General features: G+C 37.0%; 1 protein-coding gene across 8 annotated transcripts in view; it reads right to left on the minus strand.

Moving 5' to 3' along the window:
• The window catches only part of ATRNL1 (attractin like 1), a 696,391-nt gene that overhangs the window by 571,350 nt on the left and 111,713 nt on the right, over positions 1-13,328 (minus strand). For all 8 annotated transcript variants that reach the window (XR_013824301.1, XR_013824302.1, XR_013824303.1 and 5 more), the window contains exon 10: positions 10,630-10,784. Coding sequence is in view for 3 of the 8 variants with exons in the window: in XM_079900307.1 (XP_079756433.1) it covers positions 10,630-10,784 (155 nt within the window). In the remaining 5 variants the exon portion in view is untranslated. The remainder of the gene's footprint in view (positions 1-10,629; positions 10,785-13,328) is intronic.

Below are 13,328 nucleotides of genomic sequence, written 5' to 3' on the forward strand. Positions count from 1 at the left end.
GTGTCAGTCAAGAGGACTGACCTATTGAGAATCATAGAGATGTTTAATAGAACACAGCATCCCTAGAAGTAAAACATATGGGCAGCCAACAAGGGTACTACCTACTTATGTCATCAGAAGAAATCAAGGATAAACGATCAGAAAGCTGATGGCAGATGCTACAATAAAAAGACATAATTCATTGCTCAATTTCTGGATTTGAGCCACTTTTTAAATCCAGAGCTGATACATTTAAAAGTCTGGGGCCCAGGAGGAAGGACCCTGTAATACCACAGCAAGTATACATGGTAATAGCGTCCCTAGTTCTTCCTCAAAGGTACCAATGGTCATTTCATTGTGTAACCCTAGCCTAGAGAAAAAAGCAACCACAAACATTGCAAGTACTGCTGGACACAAGGTCTGAGTTGACACTGACACATCATGGCCTCTCTTTATAGCAGGGATAATATTGGAATGATGAAATTAATGGCATCCTGGCCAAAGTTCTTCTCAAAATGAGCCAGTGGGTCTGCAGACCTATGCAGTGGTCATGTCCTAAGTCCCTAGATTAATAATTGGAATAGACATTCTTGGCAAATGGAACCACCCCAACGTTGGGTCCTTGTCTGTTACAGTGGAAAAGATCAAGCTGAAGCCTCTGGAACTGTTACCCCCTGGATAATATAATAAGTTTTAAAATAATGTTGCATTTCAGAGGGAGTGAATGGCATAAATTAGTATTATCCTGAAGAATGTAAAGAATGCTGGATAATGGACCCCCTCAAATTGTTTAAATTACCCATCTGGCCCCTGTAAACTAAACAAGGCCTGGAAGGTGACAATAGCTCACCATTGTGATACAAGTTAGTAGCCCAAACTGCAGGCAGCATGCAAGATGTGTATCTTTGTTAGAGCAGATTAACATGGTCACTGATTTGGCAAATGTGTTCTTTGCTAACCCTACCAGAAAAGGGGACCAAAAGCAGTATGCATTCATATGGAATAGAACAGTATACATTCACAATTTTGCCTTGGGATCATGTTAACTTTTGTCAGAACACATTTGGCCCAATTGGACATCTTGCAGAACATTTCATGTTTCCACTACATTAATGGCATCATTCTAATAGTACCAGGTGAACAAGCACAGTTAATGCATTGGAGGCCTTGTTAAGACATATATGCTTCAAAGGGTGGAAGAAAAAACCTACAAAGATTCAGAGACCTTGCATGTAGTAAGCTATTTAGGGGCCTAGAGGTCAAGAGCATTCTGAGACAGCTCATCTGAACTGAAACACCAACTATTACATCTTTCAACTCCCATTGCAAGGAAGAAAGCAAACATCTGATAGGTCTTTTGGGGTTCTGAAGGCTGTATATTCCATTCCTGGGAATACTGTTCAAGCCCATATACTGGAAAATATCAAAGGCTGCTGGCTCTGAGTACATGCCAGGGCAGAATATAGCTCTGCTATAGGTCTAGGACACACTGCAAACAGCCCTGCAACTAGGGCCACATGACCCAGTAGATACTATAGTTATTGGAGGAGTCACTGTTACAAAAAGAAGCATGTGGAATATGCAGACCCAACACACATCTCAAAGGCCATGCCATCTGCAGTTGCAAATTTTATACCTCTATTCCCACCACACTACTGAGCCTTGGCAGAGACGGAGTGCTGGACATGGGTTATTAGGGGACCATGTGTTCAGAGTTTTCTATCATGAGCTGTCTCTGTCATCAATAATCACGAGAACATGAAATGGAAGCCGCACCCAAGATGAAGCATGAGCAAGAGCACAGTGCACAAGCAATCTGCATGAGCTGGGAGCTCAGACCTAGTGTCATCTACCACTGCTGCCCCTGCACCCATCCCGCATCTTACAGCTATGGCCGTATGAGGAAGCCTTTATGCCCAGATAACAAGAAGAGGAAAATGAAAATATGTAAGCTTCGTACGTGGCCACAATTCAAAAATGGTTATCACTTACAAGACAGCTTCACTCAGGGGTGGCCTGGAAGAACAGCAAAAAAGGAACAAGCCTCCCAACTGGGCAGGCCTTTGAGAAGTGTGCCTCATGTACATTGTGTGGAAAGAGAAATGGCCCAGGAGCAGTAGTTAATGACCTGGCTGGCTGATCAGAAGCCTAGAAGCAGAAATATTGAAGATCAGAGACAAGGAGGTCCTAGAGTAGAGACATGTGGATGAATATATCTGAATGAGCATGAAATGTGAAGATCTTTGTGATACAAGTTAAAGGCCATCAGAGAGCATCCAACATAGAAGAGACGTTAAACAACCAGTAACAATTGACTGAGAAAGCTAATGTCAGTCTCTATCGTAGGACACCTCGGTGCCAACGAAATGAACACATGAACTAAGTAGCCATATGGCAGAGATGGAGGCCATCCAGGAATGCAATAACATGGGCTCCTTCTGAAAAAAGCTGATGGAGTTACTCTTCCACTAAATGTCCAACCCGACAGCAAGATATCAATCCTGATCCCCTGATAAGGCCATTCCCCAAGAACACTAACTGGGCATTTGGTGGCAAGCTGACTACATTGGGCCCCTTACACTGTGGATGGGCCAACATTTCATTACAACAAGAATACATATTTTGAGGATGAATTTGCTTTTTCTGCCCACAGGGTCTTAACCAGCACAACTATCTTAGAAATTATGAAATGTTTGATCAACCAGCATGGGATCCCATGTAATCAGGAGACACACTTCACAGAAAAGGAGGTACAGAAATGGGCCTATGACCATGAAATCCACTGGATCCCAAACCACACAACCTGACAGAGATTTTGACAGGCACAACTGAAGCACCAGGATGCGGGATACACCTGAACTAAAGACCTTCAAATAGTGCTGTGTCCCCAATAGGAAGAATATATAGGTCCAAAAACCCAGGAGTAAAAGCCACTTCTTGTGGCCTCATATTCAGTTACACAACTGGGAAATTTGGGCTCCGCATCCTGCAATTCTGGGTTCTGCAGGATTAGAGGTCCTATTCCCCAAAGGGAAAAATATTCTGGCAGAAGAAGTAGCAATTAACCATGTAACTGGAAGCTACAGTGGCCACTTGGGTACTTCAGGCTCCTTGTGTCAAGGGACCAGAAAGCAGGCAAAGAAGAAGTAGCATCTTGGCAGGGGTAATTGGCCCCGACCATCAAAGGGAGGGGCTGCTGTTACAAACAAGGGCAGGGGGATATATTTGGTACACAGATGATCCATTTAGTGTTTCTTGGTATCCCTTTGCCAAGTGTGATGGTAAATGGGCAAGTACAGTAACCCAGACTAGAAGGTGTATGATGATCAGGAGCTCAAATACCTAAGGGGGAGGGAGTGGGTCATGCTACCAGGTAAGACACAGAGACCAGAAGAAGTGCTAGCTGAGGGTAAGGGACATGAAAAGATAATGGATGAGGGACATGGTGAATATCAGTTGCAGCCCTGAGACCAGCTACAAAAGCCAGAGCAATAATCTAGGCTCCCACCAGGGAGAAAGGCCCACTGGAATCCTGGAGGAGCTGTTTAACAAATATATTTGAAGAAGCGGGCTGAGTGGCCCAAAGAATGAATTGTGATGAACATAGAAAGGTGCTGACTAAATACACCTTCAGGGAAGGACTTATCAGTGGACATCATTCAGCTGCCAGCCCCTGCAAAGACTGCCTTAGCTACAGAGAGCTTCCGCACCCAAGGTCCTGGGAGTGACCCTCGTACAATGACCGATCAAGACCTATTTTATCCTAAAGAGCGACAACTCTGAGGGGCATTTCAACTCCAGAGTTGTCCTGGAGTTGGCTGAGAATGTTAAGTCTGCTTGACTTTTACTTTTCGCCCAATCCTCCTTCTTCCCCTCCCTTTTACACGTGTTCAATCCAAGGACCTAATAAGTACCCTGAACACTAAATTCTGTCTCAGAGTTTGCTTTTCAGAGAACTGTGACAGGATTGCTTGTTACCTCAGTCTAACATAACCTGTACTGACTGATACAATACAGTAAGTGTGAATATTCCTCTACAGTGTCTTAAAATAGCTGGCAAATTGTTTTCAACTCACAAAATTGTTTAGGAAGAAGAGAATTTAACTTGCAAGCTTATGAAAAGCTAGTTGAGGTATGCAACGTTTGCAACTATAGGGACATTTCATGCCTGCTGATATCTGCCCACCTGCCAGGATTTTTCAACAGAATGAGAAGAGAAAAACATATGAGCAGTTGAAGCAAATACACTTTCCACTTATCCCTTGCAGCTTTTTCAATAATGACTAAACAGAATGTTGGGCTAGATAAATTCTGTTGCTGAGCTTTCAAATTCTTGATCAGGATTCTCTGTAAAACACAGGTTAGTTTTCCTGTAAAATGTAGAAGGTATCAAATGCCTTAAAGCTCAGTATTAAATTAATATAATTTGTTTACACATAGTCTCTTTCCATTCTTACAATATAAAGTCTCTTATATTATTAATGTCTGACTGCCATCTATAATCATATTTTTTGCCAAGAAGAAAATATATTTCCAGAACACTCATGTCATTATCACTTCACAAACAGTTCAAGGCTAGACAAACTAAAGCAAATTCCAAAGTTACTGACATCATGAAAACTGACAGAAATACCATCCCATACCGACAGAAAAGCCATACAGCAATAAAGACCAAAGTAAAATATACTCTCTAGAATATAGACTTTTAAAAAAATCTGTACTACAAGGCACTAAATATTTATTTTAAAACCTTATACACTCAATAAACATAAGATCAAGAAATTAGAGTTACTATTCTCTCAAACACAGATCTCAGCAATCAGAATACTGTGCTGTTAGGACTATTCACATATGAGAGACAACATAATTACATTAAAAACGTATGCTGAAATTTAGAGACAGGTTTATTTTATCAATTATGCATAAAATAGTACAGGTGAAAAATGCACATGCACTTGGCTAATTTTTCTGCAAATATTCATATTCTTCCATGAAAATATGCATCTATAATACTTTAAAGACACATTTTAAAAATTCTTTTAATATTCCATTTGAAACACCAGTTCATAACTCAGTCTTAATAGCATATTTGAAATTCATTAAAAAGAGCACATATGTTGTAGGTATAAGACTCAAAACTAGATGAATACAAAGAAAAACTTTTACTAACCATTTGGATACTTATGTAATAGAAAACCAAATTTCTGGATGTTGCCAAAAATCTTTTTTCATCTACCCCTGAAATCCTGATGTTTCACTGGGTCCCCCTCCCCCAGGTAAAAATTTATCTTACTATTCTAAAAGGTGCACACTTTTGCTACCCACAGTTTCTCTCAGGATTTTGTCCTCTAGCATTCATTCCATAAATATTTATTTAGCTTCCTACCCTCTGCCAAGTAAAGTGGGCATCACTATTTGACAATCAATCTTAAATGAAATGATTTTATCATGTTTTAACATACAGTGTTATTTCCTGTTGGCTTCAATAAATAGTCTTGAGGTAATAAATTATATTTATAGATTCCCTGATAATGAATCATACTTGAAATCCTAGAATAATTCCTACTTGGTCATAGTTTATTATAATTTTGAAACTGCTGAATTCTATTTGCTAATATTTTATTTTAGATGTTTGATTCTATATTCATGACTGTTTTCCCTAACTTCTTTCCCAGAGGTTTTGTTGAGACATTTAAACACTTTTCTTTCAGTGTATATTCTATTTCAAGAATCTTTATTTAGCAATTTTTGTATTCAAAACAATCTCTCAAAATGATTATAGATCTACTAAGAGAGATTCATTGTTCGTTACTCTTCTTGATTCTCTACCTTGAGGTCACTGATTAAATATACTGATAAAACTAATTTTCTTGAGTGTCATGCTACATTAACAAATATTATATGCCTTTTTTCCCAATTAAAGATCTTTCAAATTTTTTTCCTGTTAAATCAGGAAAACATCAATATATAGTACAGTGGTAGAATCAAAAGAATTTTGAACTTAGACTTGGGTTCAAATTCAGAATACACCATCCTACAACCTATGCAAGTTTGGGTTTAATCATGCTAAACCACAGTTTCTTCCTGTATGAATGAATATAATAGTACACGCTACACAGATGTTATGAGAATTACATCATAAAGCATATGTAAAGTGCAAAACATTATAGGAAGCTTTCGGCGAATGTTAGTTCTCCCTTTTCACAAAACGAAAGGTCACTTTTTCCCTTACTTACTGGCCTCTTTCTTAAAGAAAAGAAACTACTATTTCTTCTACACAATAGTTTATTATAAAAAGAAAAAGAGAACCTTGAGCAAAGGATACAGTAAAGCTTAAAACAGTCAACAGTTGGCTAAATTCATTGAAAAAAGGGTATGATGATTTTAAGAGTTTTTCTTACAGACAAAGAAACAAATGGGTTCTTTCAGGTGGCAGGGCAAGGGGTACTGCTTTTGTCAAGGAAGAGCCCTAAGGAGTAAACAGAGCGCAGAGAGAAATACTGATAAACAAAGAGAGGGACACATAAAATAATCTCCAGAAAATAAAAATAATTATAAACATGAAGAGCGAGCAAGTTTGAAATTTTATAGTTTTGCTGGATTGTTCCAAAGAATTAAATAATTAGATGTTTTAATTTGAATATGATTTTTAATGAAATTATGTGCCTTACAAAATTGTATCCATTTACTGTGTGTGTGTGTGTGTGTAGTCACACACACACACACGTATCACTCTACAGGGTTGTACAAAAACATGTACACTATGTTTCATAAACTAGTTAAGTGATTTTTAAGGGTATACTGAACTACAACTCCACTGTGTTTAAAATGATTATTATACATTACCAATTAAAATAGTATTACTTCTGCAAATATGGAATTAAGTACTTTTCTTTTTATTGAGTTTCCTTTTAAATAATTGCCTACCAAGAAGTTAATGTCATAAGTAAAACTGTCATACGCAGGAAATTTGTTTTTTAGATTCTATTATAATATTATTTTGACTTGATTTGAAGTTTAGGTGTTTTGCTTTCTGCACGATATATTTCTGATATAAATCTGACTCCCTATCCTATTCTGAAATAATCTAACTCAACAAATTACATTTTCATGACTCCACTATATTTTTGAGGAAAAAAAATTATGATCAATGTATCTCAGAGTTATCTTTCATCTTGTACATTCTCTTACCCTTAGGTAAATTTTCTTATTGAAGAAGAATAACTACCATTTGTAATTAGAAGTATCATAACTATATGTTAGGCCTACTGAAAATTCTATAATAGCTATTAATTTGATGATTCTGAAATACTGTCTCAAGATTCAATTCAATTTTAAGGTATGTTTCAATTCAGGAAAACCTCTCATTTGTAAATGTTGATATCTTCAGTCAAACCACCAAAAAGATTGGTGGTTTACTAAAGAGATGTGAAAAACATACAGACTACTTGATTCCTTTTTTCCCACTGACCCTAGAAAACTAACTTTTATGACACTACTTTCCACAGCCAAACAGTTTAAAAGTATAAATGTGTCTAATAACCTGAGATCAACTCAGTGAGACATGCTTTTCCACTGCATCTTTAGTCTCATTATATACTAGAAGGCTATCTTTACCAGAAAGATCACTTTAATCTTGAATCAGGTGCAATAATGATACCACTAGCAATAACAAAATATACACTAATAAAATTTTCAGGTTTGAAATGTCTTCAAGCTAGCTTTACAAACTAGAACTTTAAGTAACGTATCATTGTATACGTTACAGTCCATCCAGTCTTATTCACCAGTCCTGGCTCTATTATCAGTTGCACTTGAGTCACTTTTTAAAAATATAAATACCCAGTGCCTAATCTAAGAGGATCAGATTATAGAGGTCTGATTTTTCTCCAGTCAACCTTCAAAGGGAATGCCAAGGTACAGCCATGTTTGAAAATCACCATTATATGCCTTCTACATCGATCATGTATAGTATAATGAGAACTGGGAAGGCAAGGTTATGTCCTCAAAGATTAATGATATTGGCTATATAAAATTTACTATGGCAGTAGGGTTGAAATAGTACATTTTAGAGCAATGAAAAATTAGTATTAGCATACATATTTTTATTGTTTAAACATCACAGAACACAATCAGCTAAATCTTCAGGTGCATTCCAGTTAAATATGCCATAAAAGTCCCAGTGTACTGTACAAAAGAGAAAAACTAGCAATACAACTTTTTTTCCCCCAAGAGGATCTATTTTCAGTTGGGTTCATATACAATGGTTATATTTTATTTCCACAAAAATATACTTCATAAGGAAAGCAATTATTTTGGAAGACATTTTCTGAAATAAGAAAAATAATTTTCCCAGGAAAATATTTCAGCATTTGATGCTACAAACCCAGGAGAGTAAATACAGATTGGGGGAGGGGGGGCTTTACTGGGAACTGCATAGAAATAATCAAATAAGGTAAAACAACACACCTTTATCCTGTATTGATTGTACTGCTTTATGTTTTTTTGTTTTTAGGTGTTAGCACAGGGAAAACAAAATCCTATGTTAAAATACAACACTGTTTAAACTGTTATTCTTCCTCCAATTTGAACAACTTGTTTGAAAAACGAAACTGATATTTGCTTCTATCTTTCCACAGCATTAAGAAACCTTACAAAACATAAAGTGTCTGGTAATTTGTTGCGAAAATGAAGAGCATACAATGGACCCCACTAAACAGCACAGTGTAGTCAAGAGGAAAGACTACCACTTCAGGAGTTAAAAAAGCTTGATCTACCACCTGCAGGGCTTTGGGCAAATTCCTTTTACTCTTGTGCTTAATAATCTGAAAATGTGTTTATTAACACCTTGTTACAAGGTTATTAGAGAGGTTACAGATATTGTAAATAAAGCTCTTAGTAAAGTACCTAGCTCTTAGAAGACACTTAATAAAGAGTAGCAGTTAGAATAATGATAATCTGAGAGCTTGCTCTCTCTCTCTCTCTCTCTCTCTGAAAAACTAACAACTCTAATGTTTTTCACCTTGGTAAACTTTTTGGATGCATAAAACCTAAAATATGGTAATCTTGAACAATATGGAAGAAATAAAAATAAATTCCCAATATGTGAGCTACAAAATAGGTCAACATTAATTTCCTCGTTAAAATACAGAAATTGGGTGGAAGCTCCTTGAAGATCTTTTTCAAAAGTTCAAAATCTCACTTCATGGCTTTTTAACAATTACAACAAAATTCTACACTTTTCCTAGGATTTTTATTCCTAGAAGAAAAACAAAATGTTCATCCACCTCCAGAGAAATAAGCATACTGTCTCATCACCATAGCAAAATAATATGTTGACAGTGCCAACCTGGCAATGAAAGATCAGAATAAGCCAGCCTAGATTCACTACTCCATTTAACCGATTTTCTGGATCTCAGGCACTGATTTAAAAGCCTTCTGAAAGCCAAGATAATCCCATTTTCATCATGAATCATAACTTCAAATTATTATTTCAAAAGGTAAATATTTAATTATTTAGGATCTAAAAATCCTGAAGACAGTGGATTCTTTTCAATGATTACTCACAGACAGATAGTCATAGAATTTAAAAAGCATGCCTAACTTTATTACTAGGAATTTCCTTCCAAACAAGCTTACAATAGTTTAGAGATCAAAGTGCTTATTAATAGTCATAATTTTCTTTATATGCTGCCACTTGAAATAATTTTCCAAAGTAGACTATGTGCCTTTATGATGTTCAAAGGTGAAAGGATACTTCTTACATCTACTAAATGTGCTATTCTTTGGTCTCTTTTATTTTTATTTATCAAAGTGTTTCTTAATAGCTTAAAATTGGTTTATTATTGTACTTTACACAATAAAAGGTCCTCTTAAGTACTGCTAAAGATTTAAAATATCAGCTATGTTTTATCTATAACATGATATATAGAGAAGAAATTTTTTCACTACAGTGGTCAACCAAGTAGCTAAATTAAGTATTCAAAAAATATATTCATTTACTATTCAGAAATTGATAGGACTAAGGATAGCATAATTAAAATTGAGTTGTATAGATGTACTGTATTTTTAGGTTCCCTGGTAAAGATTCTTCTTTAGTTACTTCCGTTCCTAGATATGTTCCGGGTTTCCATTTTGTCCCCAAGTATTATTTATTTAGCTTTTCTATCTCTATATTCCTTTCTCTAATTCTATCAGTTTCCTCTATGGAGTAAGTATATCTGATGAGTTTAATTTAAATGCATCTTTGCTCATCCCCACTAAATCTAAAGTGTCTGCATTCCTACTCTTTGTAATGTAAACTTGCTAGTGCTCCATTTATCCATTAGCAAAACTAATATGGTAATAGTCAAACAAAATAGACTGATAAAGTGCTCATGTAGGTATACAATACATAAAAGCCTTCATAAAGACATTCAAACCCAGATTTCTCAATTCCCCTGCCTCCACCACTGACTCACTTCAGTTCATCTCTTCTCCTGCCCTATACGACTACTATGCTGAAACTGGAGAGAATTCCGTTCATAATCTGTCACTGAATTTCTCTCTCTAAAATGACATATACACATGCTATCAAGTAATGTATTTGAGAATATCTACATGAAAAATTTCTGGTATTTCCTACTTTGCAGAGTCCTAACAGATACATACCTATGTCATATGCCAGGAAATCGGCAGAAAAACATTTTGCACCGTTACTCAAGGAAGTGTCATTATGGGTATTTCCTCCAAAAATAAGCATAGCTCCATTGATAAGAACAGCTGAATGAAGGTATCTGGCAAACCCACTTTCTTTCAAAATAGTCCTACAGGATAAAATTTAAAAATGTATTACAAAGGATAAAAAGATCTCCCTGATTTTATATATATTACAGAAAGGATCTAATTTGCATATAGATTTTTCCTTGGAATTGTGAAAAAACATGCTTTAGTGTTTTCAACAGCTTATAAATGGCCTCTAAATTTCAATATTTTAAAAAATATTCTGAGATTCATAGTACCTTAAAATGCTTTCAGGAAACACAATATTAAACATAATTGTTAATGATTTTATAATAATATATATTTTGAAATTTTGTTTTCATTTATATAAGTAGGAAACAAGTCTCCTTTAAACTAGAGGACCAAATTATCATCAGTTTTAAATACCAAAGTAAATATAAAGTTAAATATAATAAATTTACTCTGAACAATACTCAGTTAAGACTACATGGCTCATACGGATCGCATAATATGCTTTCTAACTTTTTAAATATAACATACATGAAAGTGCACACATCATAGGTCTAACACTCAATGAATTTTCACAAGATGAACACAACTAAGTAACCAGTACTAAGATCAAAAAATAAAAATTACCACTATTCTGAGTCTAACAGCAAATATTTCTATTGCTGCCTTTGTACTTTACAAAATGGAACCACATAGTTTTTATTAATTTGTATGTATGTCCTGTTGCTTAAGATTATTTTTGAGATATACCCATATTGTGTATAATTGAAAATCACACTGCGTTTTTGAGAAACATTCAAATTAAATTAAATCTTCTTTTAATTAAAGCGTAATTATGAGAGAAATACTACAAATATATGCTCACAATTATATTTTACCTGAATTCACTGATATATATATAATAAAGGTTCATGACAATGTGAATCAATACTTTATAAATACTCTATAAATAAATCCCTGGTACAAAGAATCAACATGTAAACATAGTATGTATAGTATAGTTAGTAAGGTACATACAGTATCTCAAAAGCTATAGATTATAATACCAATTAATGCTTAAAGAATATGGAATTCACTTCCAGAATGTCAACATAAGGAGTTCCATAAACAGTCTCCCCAGGGAAAGAACTATAATTGGTAAAAATTAAAAAAAAAAAATTTGGATCTCAAAAATGTTGCCAAGAGCAACAACAAATAAAGAAATATTTGCTCAAGAATATATACTAGGGCTTCCCTGGTGTCGCAGTGGTTGAGAGTCCGCCTGCCGATGCAGGGGACACGAGTTCGTGCCCCGGTCCGGGAGGATCCCACATGCCGCAGAGCGGCTGGGCCCGTGAGCCATGGCCGCTGAGCCTGCGCGTCCGGAGCCCGTGCTCCGCAACGGGAGAGGCCACAACAGTGAGAGGCCCGTGTACCGCAAAACAAAACAAAACAAACAAAAAAAGAATATCGACTAAATTCCATTAAGAACAGCAACAGGGCTTCCCTGGTGCCGCAGTGGTTGAGAGTCCGCCTGCCGATGCAGGGAACACGGGTTCGTGCCCCGGTCGGGGAAGATCCCACGTGCCGTGGAGCGGCTGGGCCCGTGAGCCATGGCCGCTGAGCCTGCGCATCCGGAGCCTGTGCTCTGCAACGGGAGAGGCCGCAACAGTGAGAGGCCCACATATCGCAAATAAATAAATAAATAAATAAATAACAGCAACAGTCCACGGTATTTGACTCATTACCAACTCCCATTCTTCTCATCACCGCCACCTCCCCACACATACACAACCAGTTAGGCAAGGCTGTTCAACCACAGGCTGGTAAAGTCAAGAAGACTATGCTCCTTCATCCCTCAGCTCCTAGTCCAGACCATTAATATACAACCAGGAGCAACAGACTGCCAATATTTCTCAGGCCCCCGAACTCTTAGTGGCAGAAGTTCTATTCAAGGAGAAAGCATGCGAGGTCCGAGTCCTCATTCTCTACCTCGCCACCACCCACAGGGTGAAAGCTATACACCAGGCCTCAGAGATTAAGAACAAGAGGGCCAAAAAGTCTTCACTCCTAATTCATAGGGCAGCAGTTCCAAGATAAAAGAGGCAAGCTGAGAAGCGCAAAGGCTACCATACCCATCCAGTTCTCTGCACGTAACACAGTGGTTCAATGAAAGAACAGGCTACAAACCCCACCTATATTTCCAAAGCAGTGGCATAGAGGTTTTCTCCCACAGGGAGAGACAGCCTAAGAAAAGGAGAGGCAGCCTAAGAAAAGGAGAGCCCCAAAGGTCTCAAGGGAACTTGACTTTATTTGGTACAAGGTGGCAAACTTCAAGGCTTAAGGGCACTCGAAAACAATGGGAGTAGTGGTTGTAAGCAATTAAGAGATAGCTACATGAGAACAATAAGCTAAAACATAGACAAGCTAGAAGTTTATCAGAGAGAACCAGGGGAAAAGACAGCTAATAAGAGCCTTACTGGGGTCAGAACCTCAAAGACTGGCCTCAAAGACTACCCCTGAAAAAGGTTTGAAATGGAATTCAGACTGTGGGGCAATTTATGCCCCCAGAGCATTGTTGAAAATAATAGAACTGGGGCTTCCCTGGTGGCGCAGTGGTTGAGAGTCCGCCTGCCGAT

The sequence above is a fragment of the Stenella coeruleoalba genome (assembly GCF_951394435.1).
Source record: "Stenella coeruleoalba genome assembly, chromosome: 16".
Taxonomy (NCBI): domain Eukaryota; kingdom Metazoa; phylum Chordata; class Mammalia; order Artiodactyla; family Delphinidae; genus Stenella; species Stenella coeruleoalba.